The following is a 22,885-nucleotide window of genomic DNA, read 5'->3' on the forward strand; positions in this document are numbered from 1 at the left end:
ATTTGATGTTTTTCTTCTGTTTTTAATCTCAATGCAGAAAAGAGAAATTGCAAAGCATTTGTAATGCTTTTTTTTTTAAGTAGGTATTTACAGCAAGAGGATAACAGACAATTGACATTACATAGGTTGACAAACAAAAAAAAGAGCTAGCATTTGAGATCTTAAGCGCTTCTTACCAAAAAAAGGTGTTCTGATGTCCAAACTATCACCAGATAAATATATTTATAGTATATATTTACAGAATACTGTTAATTTACAACATCCTTGGTGTATTTTATAAACAAATGAAGGTATTAGGCACACAGTTTTAGAACAATCATTTGGGGTGTAAATGCCATCTGTAGGGTGTTGTACAAGGTCATAGCAGTGTTACCAAAGAAATGTTGTATTGCATTTTTTTTTTTCTTTTTTTCCCCTATTTTATTTCTTTACGTTTCACATACACAGTACATTCTAAACTCTTTCAAAGCGGCTAAGCTGCTTCTAATCTCATTTATTTTAATTTTTTTGATTGACAGTGACTGTCCTTGCTTGCATGATCAATATGTACAGCCTTTCTATGATTCAGTTAAACACCCCTAGCTCTGACATACCAGGGAGGTTGTGTTCACGTGAGCACAACTCTGGGGTGAGAGATGCATCTAGATTATGTACAGCTATAATACAAGATGAAACACTGTTTTCAGGACCACAAACAGTGTAGTAAGGTGTAGATAACAATGGTTGGAACAGCAGACTGGAAGGTGGGGAGATAATACAGTGTGTATGGAAAAATGTCAAAGGACCCATGATCTACATTTTCTTTTCTGACCCCCTGAAAGTCTTATGTAAAATGAAAGCAGTTTTAAGCACCAAAGACCAGGCTGTCTTTATACTTCAGTATTATACAGGCTGTTTGTTGGAGTGAGGAAAACTAAACCAATGACATCACTGTTTTATGTCCAAGAACATAAGTGCTACACTTGGTTTTAGGTTGACAGCTGGGGTGGCCATGCCCCCGCCAACTGAAATAGTGCAAAGGAACTACAGTACTGTGCAGAGGTTTTAAGCATCTCAGCACATTATTTAAAACCCTTCATCTCCGCAAGGTAAGGAAGAAAGTAGTTGAGATCTTGTGAGCTAGTCTGAAGAACAAATCTTGGTTCCAGATTTCTCCTGGAAGCCACCAGCCAGCACAGCGTGGATGTGTTCAATTCCATCACCAGCTTACCTGATTTACCATCATTAAGCATTGATGTACCAAACCAGGCTGATATGATTGAATGATAACTATACAGAATACTAGACTCCCTGAGGAGAGCTTTGGAGAGGTTTTAATGAACACTGATGTAAAACCGCTTCCGTTTGTATGGCTATTGTTTACTATTTCACTGAGTAAATAAACAGCTTTTTTAAATATTAGTTTTCACAGGTGGCAAAAACCCTTTGCACAGTACTGCAGATAGTTGTAGGTTCTAGAATTAGGCAATTCAGTAGCTCTAACTACACTACAAAATGTAATGGTTTCTTATTTAAAAGGCTGTTTAACAGTATGACAGGTTCTCATTAAGAGTGATACCTGTGAATCGCCACCTTTTTGATTGACTGACTCTTGTACAAGTGAAATGAGGCACACCACATCCCAAAGAAAATACAGGCTATAATATAGAGAATGTCCTAACATTGGGAATGTCAGGAAAAATAAACTTTAAAGAGTCCAGGATGTCTGGATCCTTTAGAAGGTTGCATTGGTACATTTGCTTCCTGACCTTTAAAGCACCACCTTTAATCATCTTCCCAAAAGGAGTTGCTCAAAACTCTCTGCAGTAACAGTTTTACAGATCCATGTGAACGGGTGTCCAAACTGCTTATGCAGAATATACACAGATCAGCCAATTCAGTAAAACCACACCCCTGTTTCTACACTACTTTTTGTCCATTATATCAGCTTCACTTACCATATGGGGGAGCACTTTGTAGTTCTATAATTAGCCTCCTTTCACCCTGTTCTTCAATGGTCAGGACCCAACAGGACTGACCACCACAGAGCAGGTAGTATTTGAGTGGTGGGTCATTCTCAGCTTTTCAGTGACACTGACATGGTAGTGTTGTGTTAGTGTGTGTGTGTGCCGGTATGAGTGGAACAGCTGGACCTAGAATAGTCCACCATCCGGAATATCCAGCCAAGAGTGTCCTTTTGGCTGCGTCATGTGGCCATGAAGGCTACAAAGGTGGATCAACTAGGTAGGAGTGTCAAAGTGGACAGCACTGGTCCACCCGTTCCAGCACAACACACACTAACACTCCACCACGCTGTCAGTGTCACTGCAGTGCTGAGAATTACCCACCGCCCAAGTAATACCTGCTCTGTGGTGGTTTTGAGGGGAGAACATTGGAGAACAGGGTGAAAGGAGGATGATAAGTATGCCGAGAATTATAGACCTCCTGTATGGTCAGTAGAGCTGCTAATTGTTTAATATCACAATATGGGCCTTTTAAGAAGATGGAATGTGACCGAAATAGATGACGTTTGGTAGGCAGTAGGAAAAATAGCTGGAGATGATGACTGTGGGACAGGAAAGATGAGCTTGACGGACATTACAGACATCACGGATGATGAAGCATGACAAAAGGTGATGGAATGATGCAAGTTCATACGTAAGCACTTATAGTAGCTCAGTTGCAAAGGGAAATACAGGACAAAATTACTTGTCCTCACAAGTCTGACTCTGGCATGTCCGGCATGTCAGCCATCAGATAACCAACGCTGTAGTGACCGTTGGTGGCAGGGTCGGCTTGCGCAGAGCCGCTCTGTTTGCGGTAGCTGCTGTTGGGAGGCATGGGCGAAGGTGCTTCACTGGGGGTCTTCCCCTGAAGCAGACTGGTGTCATCCCCCTCATCCTCCTCCCTGGTTCTGCGTACGCTCTCCTTCATGATGCGCCCCTTCTTGTAGGAGATGGTGGACATGCCGCAGGCGTTTTCGTCAATGATGTTGAAGTAGCGCAGAACGAAGACTATGGGCACCGGCAGGATAGCGGCTACCACCAGCGAGATGCAGACAGCCAGACCCCATGGGGGGTAGCTGAGGGTTTGCTCCTGAGCCTGAGACACAAACATACACATACGGTAAAAGGATTATTCCAGGAAATGCCTGCAACCTTAATCCTGAGTTGAAGCAGTTTATCATGCATTCCTGTTAAAGGCTATTGAACGAAGGAGGCATATGCACAGAGAACAGCTTAATTGCACCCATTAAGCCTTAACTGCTACTCAGTTAGTAAATTCTCTGTCCTTACAGGACGGTAAATGAGCTGAGAGCATATGCTTGTGTTAAGGAAACAGGCTATTAGTACAACAGATGGTGATTTGGTGTAATTCTCCTAATCTGAGACACTAGAAGCGCTGCAGGACTCACCAGCTCCTGGATCCAGGCACTGTAACTGGGAGGAGTCATGCCCAGCTGAATGACACTGGCAGTCAACAGACCCAGAAGCAGCAGAGGAGTCACATACTTCCACATGTAGTAATAGTAACGAAAGGGAGTGAAGCCCAGCATGTCCTTTAAATCCTCAAAGAACCTGAGGAAAAACAGACAGTCGTTGAACAACAGAGAAAACTTCACAGAACACAGAAACATCATATGGTTGTGTAAAGCTATTGTTGTACCATGTCATGGTTAAACTCCTCAGTAACTGTGTAAATGTGGTGCTGAAAAGGGGTTCCCTGACTTATAAGAGTAGTAAAACACTCTACTGCTGATGCATTTAATATATAAAGTTACAGGAATAGATGTTTTACCAATGCAAAGAACCCTTCATCAAGACAAAGGCAAAAATATATTTACTATTAATAGAGGGACATAATAAATAGAACTGTGCATTATACACAATATTTACATTCACCAAGTGGGAAGTTTCTTTCTTATGCTCTAGCATTAGCATCATTAGACTGCTAACATCCCATTTAACCAAACAGACCCAGATCAGCCTCTGTAAGACAAGGGGTCTATGCTACGTCACTACTATGAGTGTCGTTGTTTGTTTTTTTAATGAAATTCAAAAGTAATTAAGTGTGACTGGCTAATTTTCTCTTTGATTTCTAAGTGCATCCAACACTAGATTGATGCTCATGGCATTATGAGGCTGTACATTGACCACTAGAACCAGCAGAGGGCACTGCTGACCTGACCTCAATAATAAGAATCAGGCCACAACAAAGACGCATTTGCAATTTCTAGTCTTTCCCTTTTCTGTATGTAAAAATATGTAACATACTTGTCAGTGCCGTAGACCCACGCCACAGCTACGTTTTCCAGAATCACTACAATAAGAAGGGGCAGTGTAGCAGAGTAGTCATCAAACATGGCCACAAAATAGTTGCCTGATCGCTGAACGAAGATCAGCCCAATACTGAATGCCAGAAAACAGCAGCCGACTGTAAGAAGGCCAGAAAAAGAACACGTGAATAACAGGCCTTCATTAATAGTCACTTACTGTATGAACGTAAGATTTTACACAAAAGACAATGTGTGCAAACGATGCAAACGATGTGTAGTGCTGTGGCTGGCATAGTTGTGGTCTGACCTGTGAGAAACTCCTTGCGTACTTTGAAAGTGTCCACGATCGGCGTGATGATGCCCTCAATGGTGCCAAACATGCTACCCAGGCCCAGATTCACCAGCATGAGGAAGAACATGACAGACCAGAAGGGGGAGGCGGGGAAATGGGTCATAGCCTCAGTGAAAGCAATGAAGGCCAGCCCTGTACCCTGCACTGCCTGAGAGAGAAAGAGACGGAACATGGACATGGATATACAGGTTTTAAAGTAGAAAAAATGTCTCAACAAATTTCTATGATGTTTAGGTCAAGGGACTTTGAGAGACATTCCAAAGACTTTAGTTTGTGACTCCTCAAGAAAGTTTGACGTTAGCCTCCAGGATTTGCTGGTATTTTGTGGAAGCCACTGGCAGCAACACAACCCCAAGGCATGATGGATCCTCCCACATGATTCACAGCTGGAAATGAGTTCCTATTACGGTCCCTTTATTTTGCTCTAAACTTACCTTTGGTTGTTACCTGTGGCTAGAGAGTTATATTTTGACTTCATCAGACCACAACACCTGTTTTGTAACAAGGTCACAGCTGAGGTTTCACACTTTTACCCAAATATTTGCATAAGATGCTATTTTATCAACACTACACTTCAGTACACTACTTTCCTGATTCTGAAGTCTTTCCATTAACAACTTTGAAAAATGATTATTACTACATAGTCGTTATTACATAAAATATATTATTATTCAGTAACTGTGTGGACACCAATACAAACTGATTGAATTATTATTAAACTGTAGGAGGGTCCTGATGAGTTCTGGTCATTTTAGAGGTTAGAACAGCATTGGGCAATTGAAAATTGTTCTTGAGAAAAGTCCTAACAAAAAGTCTACGTCAGATTTATAATGTGTCTTTAAAACTCTAAACTGTTCACAGCTCTGCTCTTATAATTATGGATCCCGCTGTCCTTGTAAATTAAACAAATTATGGTGAATGTCATGATCTTATGATTTATTATAAGAAGAAATGTCCAGAAGAAAAAGGTCCATTCTTATTTGGAGGTGAGGTAATAATCAGGACAGAATGTTACCTTTAGTGAATATCCTATTTCTGGGTCAGAAAAGTACATAAATAGAGTTGAATTCCCTTTCCAGGACAAACTGCTTGTCAGTTGCTTCCATGATTTCTACTTTTCTCTGTGTTGTCAATTATTCAACATGATGGAGATCACTAAGATGCAGAGAAACAGCATTTTGCTAAAGTAAAAAACATACAAAGACAAAGTCAGCTTGTTCTATGAATAGAAGTCAGACACTCAGAGTGACTGTTGTCTACGGTTGCTTCTTTGAATACCCAAAGGAAGATATGGCATCACCCTAGTGGACACCTACTGCATTTATTTCTGCTTATTTCATCATCTGGTAATGCACTGCTCTGTTAATGCAGCTCTCACTTTCCACCCACACTTCCTCCTTTACTCACACATGGGACAAGATTAAACTTACAATACCATGTAGTTTGGAAAGTATTTTAATAAGCAAAGAAATCTCTAATGATAATTTTTTTATGACATTTTAATTAATATCAGAGGAAGATGTATAATCAAATGTATTTAATATCACAAAAATAAAGAACATTTTATCACAGCTAAGTGAGATGTCTTTTTGGTGATGGTGAAAACCAACTTTCTTTTACAGACCTAATTTTTTCACATTTTCTATTCTGTTCTTCGAAACTGTGCTCGTGTCCATAAAAGTCAACATTTAAAAAAAGAATTACACCTGCAGAAAGACTTTAATGACTAAGGTCCACAGAAAGTTCAGAAGTGGACAACCTGTTTTCCTTGTTTCCTGTGGAAACTTCTGCCTACCTTATTCAGCTCCTCATTTATATCACAGCTGTCCAGCCCCAGACGAGAGTAATCTTTCTCCATCACGCCACGAATGATGTCAGTCATCTGTTGGTAGTCCTCTGTGCTCACATGGCTGAAGTTGATGTGATGCGGGATCAAGTCATGACTTATCTCGTTACCCAGGTAACCAACGATCTTCTTTGTATTCCTAACATTTAGTAAACCAAGATGACAATATTTTATCATTATTGTGGTCACATTATATTGCAATATGCTTTCCTGATAACACTGTGGATATCTTCTATCACTCTAAAACACTGGACTAATAGTCAACGTTTAGCGCAATATGTAAAATGTTGGGGAAAAAACATGTTGAAACAATGTAAATGTTGAATGTAAAATGTTGTCATTTTTGATGCCATTTTAAAATGTTAAACTTCTAATTTATCTATCTATTTAACTTTAGAAATACTCTGGCAGAATATTATAAAATAACTACCTAGTTTTTGATAACTGAACTCTGAATACACAGTACTAAGCCTTTTACATTACATAAAATGTTACATACTCAATACACATTTAGAATATATTTAAATAAGGCAAAAAGGTCTGATTTTGTAATTCTAACATAATTCCCACTGTTCCTCTGACTCTCACTGACTCTTACTGTTTGGCAGTCATATTTATGGAGTTCTTTTCATATGTTTTATGACAAATCAGCTTTGCAACTGGTTAACTGATTATTATTAATTCTTCTCAAACTTTTTGTGTCTCCTCCTATGCAAGTCCACTGCTTGTTCCTCATTTGTCCATAATTACACAACTTTCTGGCTTATTTCCCACCCCAATAATGTTTTAAAGTGTTGAAAAGATTAAAAACCCAACTTCAACCCAACCAGTAAACCAGCCCTGATCATTCTAAGATCATAGAAAACATGTGTACAGTCTTATTCAAACGTTTCAGCACCCCTGGTCAAGTAAAGCATTTAGCTAAGTAAAAATAAGTAAACAAGTCTTCTATAAGAATAAAACATTTAAAAAGCCCTACATTGTTTTGTAATATTTCAATTAAGAAAATTAAGCAAACAAAAATTTTTACTATGCTTAAGAATGTGCAGAAGAGCGATTCTGTAGAGGTGAAGGTGAAGAACTATTTCAGCTTTTACATTTTTTGATGTTTGTTTAATGGAAGTAAATGTAAAATATGTTAAATTATATAATTTTATCATTAAGTCATTCTGGAGTATTTCTAGAGGTTCATTAATTATTAAATTTGGATACAAAGTGAACAAGTCTTCTATAAGAATAAAACATTAAAAAAGCCCTACATTGTTTTGTAATATTTCAATTAAGAAAATTAAGCAAACAAAAAATTTTACTATGCTTAAGAATGTGCAGAAGAGTGATTCTGTAGAGGATTTGAACTTATTCACACTTATAAAAATACAAACATTTGTTTAAGACTATATCAGCAAGCACATCAGCAATTTCAGTGCAATACTGTGCAGCACTGAGGTACATCCACAGCTGAATGAAATGTGCAGTGTCAATCCTACAATGTGTTATACTACAATAAGTGCTCATGGACTTTCCTAAATTTCAAACACTCTACAAGAGCCTTTTCCTTGTACTGGCTTTTGTAAGAAGATGGGACTCACAGCTCGACACATTTGGCATTCATGATGTTAGCTTTAAAGCCCAGCACAGCAAACACCACCAAGGTTGCCAGCACAGAAGTGAAGAAGTTGATGAAGGAGACCAGCACGGCGTCAAAGTGGCAGTTGTTGTCTCGTTTGTTGTAGCTGGAGAAGGCGATGACTCCACCGAAGCCCAGACCCAGAGCGAAGAAGACCTGCGTAGCAGCCTCTCGCCATACTTTCGCCTCCAACATTATCTCCAGCTGATAATACACATATTGATCACTGGTCAGTTTGGTCAATAACACCATAAAAAAATAAAACATCATAAATGCATCTTAGGTTAATAAATAATAATGAACATGACAAAATAATAAAACAATCAAACCCTAAATATCCTTTTTTCTCACTGAACAGATTACTATTGAACTAACTAACAGAGGAACAGTTTTTACTCTTGCTTGTCTATATCGTTGTTGTCAAGCAAAAACCTTGTATCTCCAAAACAGCAATTTTACGGGATAAGGAATAAACCCTTCGTAACTTTTAATGGAAATCAATGTCAAGATTTTAATTTCTACTTGTCCATCATGAAGTTTTGACATAGTATAGAGAACAACAGAGACACAAGGTTTTTGCATGACAACTATATGCTACAAAAAATGCTTACAGTAGAGGTCAGTAATTCAGTTTTTGACTCAATAACAATAGTGAAGCACTTTAATTATATAGTGTTTAATATACAGAACCATCTACAAAAGGATTTTCAACAAAACAAAAAAAACTTTAACCAGGTGAAGAACTATTTCAGCTTTTACATTTTTTGATGTTTGTTTAATGGAAGTAAATGTAAAATATGTTAAATTATATAATTTTATCATTAAGTCATTCTGGAGTATTTCTAGCAGTTCATTAATTATTAAATTTGGATACAAAGTGAAGAACAAATGCCAAATTTACATTACGTCAAAATCATGCTTTTAGATGTATGATATACATGTGAAAAATGGCAAAAAAAACGTTTTGCGTGACAACTATGAAGTGGCTGTGCTATTAGTAATTATGCAAATAACCAAATGACTGATAGCAGGAGAGTCTAGTCTGGAATGCTATTCCTTTATCAAAAGATTAAAACTTTCATATTAATATCACTGTAAGCCTCTTCTTCACTAAAACTACCCACTTCAACAGAACAGAACAAAAATAGCACAAACGCCACCTTGATAAACCTGAGACATTTACACACAGACACACAAAGACCCTTGAGATACACACTCTCTGACGCACGAACACACGCTGAAAATCTTTGACGTGAGCTGAGACAGTGATCTAAGGCACAGAGCTGACATGTGACAGCATTGACTGTGGTGTGTGTATGTGTGGTGTATGTGTTTGTTTTATGTAAAGTAGCTGGCAGGAGTAGACACACGCTGCTGGGATGCAGGCTGTCTACTGGAGGAGGAATTAATTTGTTTCTGGAACCTGCCATGTTACCGACACAGATGCATGCTGGGAGACTGGACAGGACAATGCCGTTTCCATGGTTATTATTATTGTTTTCTGAAAATTCTGTTAGACCACCCAGTGGAGCACATGGAGGAATTGCTGATGAACAATTTAACAGTGACGTTATAAATGAGGTGCATCCCTTGCGTTTGAGGTTCAGCAGGTTAAGTTAATTGTGCTAAACTGTTGCTGTGAGAGCTGTGCGTGTCTTAGTGGCTTAGGACTTAACCCTTTCATTTACAGCCTTATTATTATTCAGTTCGTTATTATTCTTAAGACTATATAAATAAGACTTATAAGATTCTTAAGTGCAACTCAGAAGCTACTATTCTGTACATACAATGCAGTCTTAAATAAAGCTTTAAGCACCCCTGGGCAAATGACATGTTTTGTTGATTTTCCAAGGGACAATAAGTGCACTACTGGTCAAGTTTCAGAACACCCCCACTGTTTCACTTTTTACTGGCATTTAAGCTTCAAGTCCAGTGAATAACTTAAAATGGTACAAAGCCCAGTGGCCTCAAACGTCACAAAAGTAGGCAGTAAACTGGCAGAGCTTTTGAGGAAAGAAATGTAATTTCTAAGTAAATTGTAAAAACTTACAGCAGCTGATCTGTATTAATGGAAGTGAATTCAGCTTTAGAAAACAAAGCTTACAATTTGTCCAATTGTACAATTTACAAACCATCTGTTTTAATAAAAGCTGTGTTGGAAACAACAGTGTTACTGCACTCTCTACTGCAGTTTTTAGACCACATTGCACATTCGCACTGCAATCATAATCTCTACAAAACATTTAACAAAAAAACAAAACAAAAAAACAGACAGATAAAAAGTGTAGATCTTTCCTTTAGAAAAAGTACAAATCAGGCCAGGGTGTGATGAATACTGTTTCCTACAGCCTTAAAAGGCTCTTGGAAACTGGAGAAAACTGAAAAGGTCTGGTTTAGAGAAAGAGGTCTGATACACTCCAAAACACAACAGCATCAGAAGATAGGTTTCTGAGAGTCAACCGCTTGTGTGACAGATTGCTCGCTTTACAACACTTTGTAGCTCAGCTTAACACCAGACCAAGTTTTAGTTTCAGCTGCAGGTTGAACAGGACAGGTGGAGTGGCAGTAAGAAAGCCTTTGCTAAGATGTCAAAATAAGAACAGCAGGCTTGCCTGGGCCATGCATCAATTTAATTTCATGACAAAAATTAGGTGTTCTAAAACTTTTGACTAGTAGTATACATATCCTTAAATTCTTAAAATCATAAACATGCCATTTTCAGGCAATTTTTAATTTGTATTTATTTGGTGAATTTATCATATTGGAAAAACATTACATAACATATGACGTACACTGTAACCTTTGTACATGCCTTATTTTACATTTCCCCCAAAATGTGTTAAATCTATCCAAAAAACAGTAATTGTGTATTAAAATGTGCAGACGTGTTTCTGTAGAGAATATGTATTTATTTTAACTTTGAAAAATAATGAATTACATGTAATTTGACCAGGGGTGCCAAACATAAAACTCCATTAACGTCAGATCATACAACTAATAGTTATTAGACTGAGAATCTGTGTGTGCCTACCTAGGGGCCCATTAGATTTCAGTCATTCACACACGTACTGTCCCTGTGTGTTTGGGGTCTTACCTTTGGGGTGAACATGTGGGCAATGCCGTCCACAGACCCCTTCAGCAGAAGGGCTCTCACCAGGAAACAGATCAGCACCACATAGGGAAAGAGGGAGCTGAAGTACATCACCTGCAGACATTCAGAGAACATTTCATTGCCCGTCAACTATTGACACTCAATTAAAAAAGATACATCAAGGTACCTTCACAGCTAGCTTAACTGTGCCCAGCAGCATAACAGCCCTCTCATGAGGTGATTAAATTAATGTGCAGTCCTTTGCTGATACAGGCACACACATTATACACAATAAAGTTGCCATAGAGAAAACATTTTTGGTTACATTTTTGTAGACAAAATATATGTGTGAAAGTTTTGAAGGTTTAAATAAGCTGATGTAAAATTCTTGACCAATTTAAAGCAAAAATATTTTTATGGAACCCAAATAGTTTATAATCTAATCTATGGCATCTCTCAAAGAGCCTTTTGTAGCACCTTATGGTCTGCTGGCAGGCCGAAAGTGTAATTACAAAAATTCTATTACCAAAGAAAAGCCCCACCAGCTTTGTACAGAAGTGTGTAATAAGCCTTTGTTGAGGGGTTAAGAGAGTATTAAGCCATTATTTCAATATCTTTGAAGTCAGTTCAACCTGAACAATACATAATGTGTTAGTGATTCCACAGTTTTTATTTGTCTAAGATAAATATGTTAAACAAAAGCAATATTTTACACCAATGTACATCAATCCGCCTCAAAAACGCTTTTTACCTTTTTCCACCACGAAAATTAGAAAATTAGCAGCTACATGTTCATAACACATAGGTAGTCTATAGGCTACGGATTTCACCTTCTGGATTTAAGTGTTGAACGTTGTAAAACATCATCAGGTTTGTAGTAGACAATAGATTTTTTAAAAATATTTCCCACATGGCGATTCACACCGGATTAATATAATTTAGATAATAGATAATTGTGCAGCTAACAGCTAATTCTGCAGAAGGTAAAAGGCACAGGAATCAATCAATTTACTGATGTGGGAGCGCGGAGTCCGAAAAATTGTGATATATTTATTTTACATGTCTATTGCTCTGTTGCGCTGATTTATAAGATCCCGATTTAGAACAAGAACAAGCTACTTTGCAATCCTTTCATTTTAAATATATTGTATAATTTTCTGTCTCTGTAGCATAATGTTAGTGCTCTCTAGAATCAAGACAATTTTAAACCATAAAATATGGATAATTTAAGCGTCTAAGAACTTCAACTAAGGTTAATGAAAGATCTCTTTCTCTTTTCTTTATACAATCAAATAACCCTGGATAAATGCTATAAAGAGAAAGAGCAAAAAGGCTAAGGTAGGGGATACGATTACACAAAATTATAAAATAGGACTTGGTTCAAACATTTCTTAGGTTCTTGGTTTCACAGCAATCCACTTGAATCTTTAGATGAGCCTTTAAACACCCAGTTTTCCGCTCCAGACATACTGTACTTGGACCCTGCTTAAATAGTGGCAATTTGCCTTGCCAACAGATTGTTCACTTTGCCAGTGAGATTAGAGCGCGAAAAACCATGGCAACAGACACGTTTTTTTGTTCTCTTTCTAACACGTGCACACACACTCACACATATGCACACACACACACATACACACACACACAAATGTAAGAAAAAAGCAAGTCCATGTGGTATTTTTTTCTTGAAATACGCTTTTGTGGAAACAGTGAATAGGACATTAATATTCTTTTGTTGTTAAGCTTCAAAGACCTCTCTGACCCCCTTCAGTTTCTAACAGTCCAGTCCCAGAGTTTCTCCCTCCTATGCTGGCAGACAGAGGCCCATACAGAGGCAAAGGGGCCACACTCACTGTAATAAGCCCACCAGCACGCTGGCAAACTTGGAGCATGCTTGATATAGAGAATTCTACTTTCCATACTGGTGAATTATTTGGTGAATTGCTAGTAGGTTATTGCATTTTAAAGGCATTTTCACAGGACTTTGTTAAAAAAAACATTCATCTTGCATGATCTAATGATAAAAGTGAGCACAGGCGACAGCTAGACAGCTGCTGGAGAGGACCAGTGAGTAAGGCAGTCTGGAACGTTACACTTGGACAGCACAGGGAGCTACCAGATCTGCTGTGTAGACTGATTTTTCTTTGTGAGGACAAAAGAAGGAGCCAGAGCAGAATCATATTTTACTTGCCCTGCAAACATCTAACCATGTAAGTAAATTGAAATTGATCTTCAGGGGATCAATAATTTACTACCCCTAACTTTGAATATAATTATGTTTGTCACAAGACCAGAGGAAATCTAAAAATGGGAAGGTCAGGAACACATACTTCGTTGTATTCTGATGGGGGTGAGTTATGCCACCCTGACATGAATCACATGAGAGACTGAAAGTTCTTGGTGCCACTAAAGGCATCTGCTGGAGGCAATGGGAAAGACTGCATTCTTACAACAGTGCTTGAAAGCCCTGATGAAGGGCCACATGCCAAAATGTGTTAGTTAAAAAACAAAATGAGAAATTCTCCAGACACTCTCCAGGACTGTTGGTTTTTACCAATGTCACTGAACCTAAGGACGCACATGAACCATGGATTAATTGCCAAAGTTTATCCATAACTTATATACGGCTTCCCTCAATCTGGATGCAGAGCTGCAGGGAAAACATACAGACTGAGCAGTTTCTGTCATGTGAACAGAGAGTCTGGATAAAACCAGTATGGTTTGTAAACATTGAGCCACAAGAGCCATGAGACAACCCATCGAGCAGGGCCACACTTCTGCAGCTCCTTCACTTTAGTGTGTGAGTGGAGAGTTTTATTAGTACGAGGCCTGGGAGTCTTAAATGGACACAGGCTAAGTGTGAAAGGAGACATCTTTAAGTAAGTCAGGTGTCTTTTAGCTGGTGCCGTGGAACTGGGGACCTAAAGTGATTCAGCTGCCTGGCTATGCCTCATCGACAGCAGTTCGAAAAGAGGCGGTTGCTGTCTTTGCATGTATTTGAGGAGACATGTTAAGTCCTTACCGTCCTAGTGTTGGGAGCATTGATAGTGCCAGGGGGAGCTATGAACTGTTGGGTTAAGTAGGATAAAAAGGGAGACAACCCCCCCCCCCCCAAAAGAACCCAAAACAAACAAACAAAAAATATATAAAAAGAATTATTAATAAAAACAAAGTCTGTCACTAAAATAAAAGTCCATAATACAGACACAATATTTCAAACTATTCCATACTGCTGCTGCCAGTCTTACCTTTCCTGAGGACTGGATGCCTTTGATCATGGCCAGACACACCATGGACCAGGCAGCCAGCAAGCAGAGGGTCATCTTCCAGTTGAGTCCTCCACTTTCCGAGATGGAGTCGGAGATGTCCAGAGCCTCCCGGTACCAGTAGTAGGTGGTGGCGGAGCTTTTTTCACATTCAGGCACCACATCTGTATAACAGGAGCAGTTAGTGTTAGTTCCAGTATGAGCAGAATGGACTTTTGAAGAAAGAACCCACATTGGGATTCTGCTTTAGGCCTTAGGATCAATAATGGTTATGTAGTGCACTTAATTTGTGTTTGCATAGTTAGCCTTTTTAATTATGTTAAAACTAAGGCATCTCAAAGTCTTGCAAATCATCTCACATGTGCTGGTCTTGTTCTTCACAAGAGGACACTCGTGCCAGGGCAAGGGATGCTGAAAGGACTGGGAGAAATAGAAGAGACTCCAGCTGATGATGACATTGTAGTAGAGGGCCACGAAGAAGCAAACCTGCATTGACAGAATACACATGTAAAACAGTGCACTGTGTCCCATCCAGGTCAGGAGCACTGAAGCACAAAATACAGCCATCCACATCCACTAACAAGCGACTCATTAGCCCTTTCTCCCTTGGGCAGCGAATATGTTCGTCTTTAGCTATTTTTACCATGCACCTGAATTAATTATTGTGTGTACGGACACACACACACACACACACACAGAATCTCTGCATGAAACTTACCACACAGCTGGCGAATCCAATGCCCCCCAGGCGAGGGCTGATGTAGTTCCAGACACCGATGCTGCCACGGCGGATCCGCTGGCCCACGGATAGCTCCAGGAAGAACAGTGGGATGCCAATCAAAACTAGCAGGATGAGGTAAGGCACCAGGTATGCTCCTATCAGGGGGACAAAGAGATATATCCCAAGCCGAATTTCAGCTAATAAATAAATTTCAAATAATAAAAAATGCAACAGAGAGTCAAATTAAGTGCCAGCAGTGTATCCTGGTCAGCTAGTATTAAACCCTTAAGAAAATCATGTTGATGTTCCACTAACTGTACCAGGGAGGAGAGTGTCTCTATCATTGCCAATCCAGGCCAGAATTCTGAATGTAATTTTGGTGGAGCAGCACAACGCCTCTTGCCAGAACTGTGCATGGCTGCAAACCTGAATTATTCCTCTCCAGCAACAGTCTGCATGCATCCTTCCTTATATTACCTGTAGGGGGAGCCCAGGAGCAAACAGTACCAATTATCACATAACGCTGCCCTAATACTAGCCATTAAAATAGCTATTGCTTCTCATAAAATTCATGAAAACTGGTAAAGGAGCTAGGTCAGGAGCTAGGTTTGGAATATTTACTGCACTTAATCAGAAATACATATTTAAATGTAGAAAACACTTGTTCAAAAACATCTACTACAAGCCTATTATGGCATTTAAACATATGAGCTTTAGGCAATAATAAACATCATCAAGTATTTAAAAGAGTCCTATAGGGAAAAAAAATCCAAACACACTCCACAATCAATAACTACAAAAACATTCCTTCTCAGTACCTTTAGGGGGACAGCGTGACTATACAATGGCAGTGCATTGAGAAAATTAAAGGGACTAAACTTGTTTGGCCTCAAGGGCTGGAAACATGTGCTAGGGTCATGAGGTAGCGTGACTCTCTCTTTTTTCTCTTTCTCTCTCCCTCTATCAGTGACTCAGTTTTTAAAGTCATTGCTCACTGAGTGGTTTTACAAGTGAACAGCACTCCCCCGCCCCCCCCTCGGACTCTAGACTATTTAGCTCACTGCTCTATCAAAACCAATCTGGTCTTCTGTCTTGTGCTAGTTTCATTCACACTCTGCCCTCAGGTTATAACCCCTCTGCTCTTGTGCTTAACCACTTCCACCCTTGCCAAGGTCTTACCACAGCTCAAGTGTGGTGGTACACTTTACAAGCTTTATAGCTTAAATGGCTTGTTATTGTATGTTCATTCATGTTTGTAGACTTGTTTTTTTTACAGGACCCTTTTCAACCTTGCAGATCAGCTGTAACATTAACACCACCTTCTTGTTTCTGAGAATAGTCCACCAACCAGAAATATCCAGCCAAGAGCACCCTATGGGTAGCGCTCTGTGACCACTGGTAAAGAACTAGTCAAGTCAAGTCAAGTCAAATTTATTTGTATAGCGCTTTTTACAACTGTTGTCGTCACAAAGCAGCTTTACATAATTATTACTTAATAAAGAACAGAGACAGAGAAGAAAGAAGAAATAACATGAAGCGTCAAAGACCCCCGTGAGCAAGCCAACGGCGACAGTGGCAAGGAAAAACTCCCTCAGAGCTGGAGGAAGAAACTAGAGCACCAACACTATAATGGACAATGGACATAACAACAAGGATGTGGTATTAATGTTATGGCTCATCTGTGTATTCTCTATAACTGTCTAAGGCAGTGGTCTCCAACTCTCCTATCCTCCAGCAGTTTTCAACTCCAATCTCATTCAGCTTCTGTAGGCATTTATTAGATGGATCAGGTGGGGTGGATTAGGGTTGGATCTAAAGTGTGTAGAAGGGGAGCTCTTTAGAATCAGGGTTGGAGACCACATATTTAAGGTCTATATAATAAATTGTAGACATTTACTTTCTTTACACCAGCATACATACAATACTAGAATTTGCTCCAGAAGCTATCACAACAATGTTACAGGCAGATTAGATAAAGATAAGCTAAAGATATAAATGAATGAATAGTTCATCTTAGCCTCGTGAAACATCTTCCCAGAAGGATGACAGTATGTTTGGATTCCTGTGGAGGCACCAAGCAACTCTTTAACCAAAGCGAAATGATTACACTTCACACCCACACATCTCTATTACAAATATGGGGTCCTATTTTCAACTGTTTCAAAAAAGGAATTTCACAGTTTTCAAGATTCTGGCATTCACCAATGTTTGGGATTTGTGGAGGACAACAAGGACAATGGGATCCATCATTATATCCATAAGCTGTGAACAATTCAGTGCTTTAAAAGCACATCATGTCTAGGGCTCAGAGTGGCTTAACAGTCTAATGCGCTACCACCATGGCCCAGGGCCCGAGAGAGTGCAATTGGCAGTGCTCTCTCCCCTCATTGCTCTAAAGCAATATTGGTGTGGCTGGTGTGGTGGAGCTGGGGACCCAGCACTTTCCTCCAAGCGCGTTGGCTGCCTGGCACTGCCAAATTGGTTGCAGTTCAAAAAGAGGTGGTGGCTGACTGTACATGTATGAGAGAAGTCTTTACCCTCCTACTGTCATAGTTATAGTAGGGGCAGTGGTGGCTCAGCGGTTAGAGCACTGGGATATCGATAACAGGGTTGTGAGTTTGATTCCTGGGTTCGGCAAGCAGCCACTGTTGGGCCCTTGAGCAAGGCCCTTTACCCTCTCTGCTCCCCGGGCGCTGGAGTTGGCTGCCCACCGCTCGGGGTGTGTGTGTGTGTACTCACTGCCCCTAACACATGTGTGTGAGTGTGTGTTCACTACCAGATGGGTTAAATGCAGAGGACACATTTCGCTGTACACTGTACAGTGACAAATACGTGCACCTTTACCTTAGTTATTCTATGGCATTGCTTACAGAACTATTTGTTTATGTTAATTTTATAAAAATTGTCAAGGGCTTTGTGTAATTATTACTGGGTCAGGCTATTATGCAGATGGTCAAAGTGCAGAGTCAGAGAGATGGGGTGTATGTATGCTGATGTCTGGTGCAACTCGGACAGTGAGATAAGGATGTTTGAAGAAATAGACAGAGAGCAGACATGAAGAGATGCAGAGACTCAGTCACAGCCATACACTCAGCCAAGTCTCTTTAATCTAATTACAGACCAGCACAGCAGGGCACCCACTCACTTATCATGGCCTGGAAGACACGATAAAGACCCTGCAGTGACCTTCATGGTGATTACAAAAACATGGTTTCTGACAAACACAGCTGCCACACCTGCCCACATCCAAATGTGGCCACAGGTTAACCACACAGTATAGATAAAGGTCCGTACATGAAATATCCATACATGAATTAACAGGTAAACACTCCAGCAGTCCTGCTACCAGCAGACCACCTTCAGCCAACAACAGCATAGAGCATACTCTGCATTTCTAGCCAAAGTAGACAGAAATGGTTATGAGAAGGCATACTGTAACTACAGTATGACTCTATCAGAGAGACTAGGGTAATGCTGTGTAATCAGCTTTCTCTGGAGACTGAGGAGCTTTGCATAATCTCAGGGTGAAAATATAGCCTATGATTATCTTCCAGACATGACAAGACACATGCAAGATGTAGGCAAGACGTACCGGCACTTTACAGACAAAGCAGCATGTTATAGTATCACTTCTTGGAAATGAGGAAGTGTCTCGCACTTTACCAAGCCAAGAGGAACCGACGCTTATGGTCTGGTGTTTCCTGTTGAGGGTCAAAGTAGAGTTTGTGGCAGTTCATTGAGTGATGCAGGATCCTTTGTCATGCTGAGCTCCTGATGTATTGAATAGCAAGAACAGAACTCTTTAGTCTTTACCGTGCTGCAGCGTTCTGCCTTTTTAAGTGGGCAAACAAGCAGTGGAAGTCATTGTTTGCCACTTCTGCTTAGTCTCAAAAAGAGAACATAAGAGAGAACCTAAAGACACCTGACACAGGCAGACAGTCTGCTTCAGGCTTCCTCTATGGTACATCATATGTCTAGAGTATCTAGACAGCCCTTCTATCTAGTGAACCTTAACTACTTTAAGGCACACACACACAGATTGATCTGTGTGAAATCCCTACAGAAAAGCAATGGCACTGGAATGGGATGGTCTGGAGCAACTGCACATGAGCCTTACATCATCATATCCAATGCTAGAATTGGCTGGAGGGATGTAAAGCCACCCATTGCTCCAGAGAACACTGGTACCTTGCTCTACAATGCAAAGTTGGTATACAGTATTATGATATGGGTGTGCCAGAACTTGAGTACCTGACCTCACTTATGATCTTATGCTCTTGCAGTTGAATGCGATCAAATCCACACATCCGTAATTTTCCAACATCTAGCATAAATCCTACCCAGAAGAGTAGATTCCCAGAGGAGAATCTGTTGCTGCAGCAAAGAGGAGACTCCTAATTACACACTGTAGTGGTCTGCTCTTACAAGAACTGTTAGATCTTCTAAGCTGCAGTAGACCACTTTACTCATCTTATGTGAGAACCAAAAAGAAGAGCATCGTTGGAACTGGGCTTCTTTTTAAACGTCAAGTGAATTTAACACTGCTGAAGTAATTATTTTCTCAGCAACAACTAGCTTAGAATAATCTTAGCTCAGTCTCCAACTCTACGAGTCCATCTGTACTGTACGACTGTACAACAGCAGAGGGTTTCTTCTCCGATGACATCGCCCCATCTCTGAATCACGCTTACACACAGGGTGCAGTAGGAGACATCTGCAAGACTCTCATTAGCAAAGGAGTTACAACTGTTAAATGTCTGCAGAAGACTTGCTGATTCACCCCCTTCTATATACCGTAATAGGACGTCACCCTTTATTCACATGAGCCTCACTTCCCAGACTGCACCTGCTTTCCATATTTTTAGCCAACATGCTATAAAAATAAAGCTTGGTTTCTGTCAGATGTTCACACTACTTCAGATGTTCAGACTACGCTATGTGTCTACATATTTGTGGACACCCTTTCTAATGAATGCATTCCCCTACTTTAAGTTCAATCCTTTGCTGACGCAGACATGCAAATGCACACACACACACACACACACACACACACACACATGCACATGCACACTCCCTGTAGAGAAGTTTTACTAATAGAATAGGACTCTCTGGAGCAAATAAGCATGAATCTATTAGCACTGTGACTAATGCCAGGCATGGGCTAGAGGGGCATTAAGCCAAGCCTCCCAGTATTGAGCTGTGGAAAAGTAGAGACGTGTTCTCTGGAATGATGGTTGGTGCTCCATCCAGTACTTCTGGGATGAGTTGGGGAGTTGGGGATCATCCAGCATCCTGACCTCGCTGAGTATAATCAAATCTTCAGAGAAATGCTCAAAATATGGATAAACTATTTTAATAGCCTTGATTTTGAAAGAAACGATGAACGAACAGGTGTCCCAATACTTCTGTCCATAGAGTGTATATAGAGATAATTATTTCATCATTTCATTTTAATTATAAGGCATAAATGAACAGACATAAGATTTATAAATGAGAAATAGGCTACACCATGTTTGCATATCCTAACAGTTTAATGATTTTAACGGAATATAAAAATCTAAAATGCATTAATATTTTAAATGGTGTAGCTGATTTGCCAAGAGGGTCTGTCCTTTTGCTGGCAGAAATTGAGACACAAGGTTTCTGCATGACAGCGTTATGTAAAAACTGGTACTTTTACTCCACTGTCGTAAATACAAGTCACAGTTTGAGCTCCCCCTCATGTGCATCTGTTGACAAGCTGACTTGAACAGTCCTCCCTCGCCAGGGATTGGTGCAGACGTTGAATTTTGGTCAAAAATTTAGACACATATTTGTCAAAAAACAACACTGGGGGGACATCAAGTTACCAACAAATTTTCGTTACTAAACAGTAGGAATTTCACATCATGTGGTCAGTGGTGGCTCAGCGACTACAGCTCTTGGCTACTGATGACAGGGTTGTGGGGTGGGTTCTATACCACTGCCACTGTTGGGCGTTTGAGCAAGGCCCTTCACCCACTATGCTCCCCGGGCGCCGCAGCAATGGCTGCCCACCGCCCTGGGATCACTAGTGTGTGTGTGTGTACATGTGTGTGTGTGTGTGTGTGTGTGTGTTCACTGCACAGATGGGTCAAAGGCGGAAGCCGGATTCCATCTGTGTCCAACCCTGGTGGTGAATATGTCTGTCTTTCCTTGTCTTTACATTTCAGCTTGGCAGAAGGTGAATGACCTACATTCAACCAGAGAGCCAACAAGGTCTATAGGTGGGGGCTGGTCAGCTGGAACTCTAGCTATCACTCCTCCACCAGTACACACATACTTTGGGCTCTCATCAGATTTTCCCATGAAGAACACCACAAAACACCTGTGAGGAGCCTAGCCTGTACCACACAAGCGTCACTTACCCCCGCCATTTTTCTGACACAGATAGGGGAACCTCCACACGTTGCCGAGTCCTACGGAGAAGCCCACCTGCGCGAGGATGTACTGCAGCTTGCTGCCCCACGCGGGTCTCTCCTCTTCGGCACTGAGCGCCCCCTCCTCCGCCTCGCGCGCCTTCCCCTCTGCGGCCGCGCTCACGGCCAGCGTGCTCTTCTTGAACGAGTCGTCGCACGAGTCCTCGTTGGAAAGCAGGTCTTTGACAGACTCCGTGACATCTTCGTCGTCAAGCTCTCCTCTCTTGACGGCTTTGCTGTTTTTGGGCATTGGACAGGTGGTGAAAAGAGGGGGGTGAAAGTGTCTGTTGTCTTTGATGTTGCAGGCGATGAGGATGGAGTCAGTCGGAGAGAGGAGGCTCCAGTGCGGAATCTGAACGTTTAGGGACAGTATGGAGAGAAATGGAGGTGTGCTGGAGGAATTATCTACTCATTGTCACGAGAGGAGCTGCTGGCTGGGATGGAGAAAGAGGGAAAGAGCGGGGAATTAGACCACGTGCTCACGCACTGGCTGCGGTGCGGGGTTGCTGCTGTTGGATGTCCGGGGAATCATTCATTAGGGGGGTGTTTATGACCAGAGATCACAAATTCATGTTCAAAACACTTTATTACGAAAGTAATAGATTAGTTACAATATATTTACAATTTATTTTATATTATAACGTTTTTTGTTGTAAACATCAGTACTAAAACATCTGATAAAATATCAGTTAAATATATAAAAACACAATATGTTTCCATAATGACTCAAAAAGACACATAATGTATTGTTTACTTTCATATTTATGCAAATATTGCATGTTTTGGACCAATATATTAGCATCCTCGACATTACCGTAATTACCGCAACCTTAACGCAGCTGAATGTTATAGAGAAAGACTGGCTGGCGGAGGGGGTGGGGGGGGGGGGGGTGCAGGTCAGCAATTACATTAATCACGTATCTCCACCGACTATGGAGCAGAACTATTCAGTGCCATTATCATCTATACTATTAGCGACATATTGTACCAAAAATATTTGCCCTGGTTTATATGTACTTAAGGCACATTCTGTTCAGCTGTTGGGTAGCACACTATTAGGAAATCCATGACCTAGCGTCCTGAGAAGTGTGATTGCGTCACATGTCATTACCAACACATAAGTGTTTGTGATGGTAATGACATCTGGTGATGTTCATGCAGGTGTAAACGTCTTAAATATAGCCAGTATGGCCAAGAGACATCAGTAGAGAGCTCTAGTAGAGTGTATAGAAGAAAAAGTAAGCGAACCATCAGGAATAGATTTCCATGTTAGTTGTTAATAGACGTTGTCTC

At 40.5% G+C, this 22,885-nt stretch overlaps 1 protein-coding gene across 1 annotated transcript in view; it reads right to left on the minus strand.

The window, feature by feature from the left end:
- Window position 1: 1 nt before the first annotated feature.
- slc6a15 (solute carrier family 6 member 15) overlaps window positions 2-22,885 on the minus strand; it is a 24,047-nt gene continuing 1,163 nt past the window's right edge. Inside the window, exons 2-12 of the mRNA XM_072695615.1 lie at window positions 21,542-22,026; window positions 15,153-15,310; window positions 14,794-14,920; window positions 14,417-14,598; window positions 11,175-11,285; window positions 8,043-8,284; window positions 6,403-6,592; window positions 4,563-4,755; window positions 4,254-4,413; window positions 3,395-3,557; window positions 2-3,081 (exon numbers count right to left, since the gene is read on the minus strand). Of these exons, the coding sequence (XP_072551716.1) occupies window positions 2,695-3,081; window positions 3,395-3,557; window positions 4,254-4,413; window positions 4,563-4,755; window positions 6,403-6,592; window positions 8,043-8,284; window positions 11,175-11,285; window positions 14,417-14,598; window positions 14,794-14,920; window positions 15,153-15,310; window positions 21,542-21,842 (2,214 nt within the window). The 5' untranslated portion in view covers window positions 21,843-22,026 and the 3' untranslated portion in view covers window positions 2-2,694. The remainder of the gene's footprint in view (window positions 3,082-3,394; window positions 3,558-4,253; window positions 4,414-4,562; window positions 4,756-6,402; window positions 6,593-8,042; window positions 8,285-11,174; window positions 11,286-14,416; window positions 14,599-14,793; window positions 14,921-15,152; window positions 15,311-21,541; window positions 22,027-22,885) is intronic.

The sequence above is a fragment of the Salminus brasiliensis genome, chromosome 13 (genome assembly GCF_030463535.1).
Source record: "Salminus brasiliensis chromosome 13, fSalBra1.hap2, whole genome shotgun sequence".
Taxonomy (NCBI): domain Eukaryota; kingdom Metazoa; phylum Chordata; class Actinopteri; order Characiformes; family Bryconidae; genus Salminus; species Salminus brasiliensis.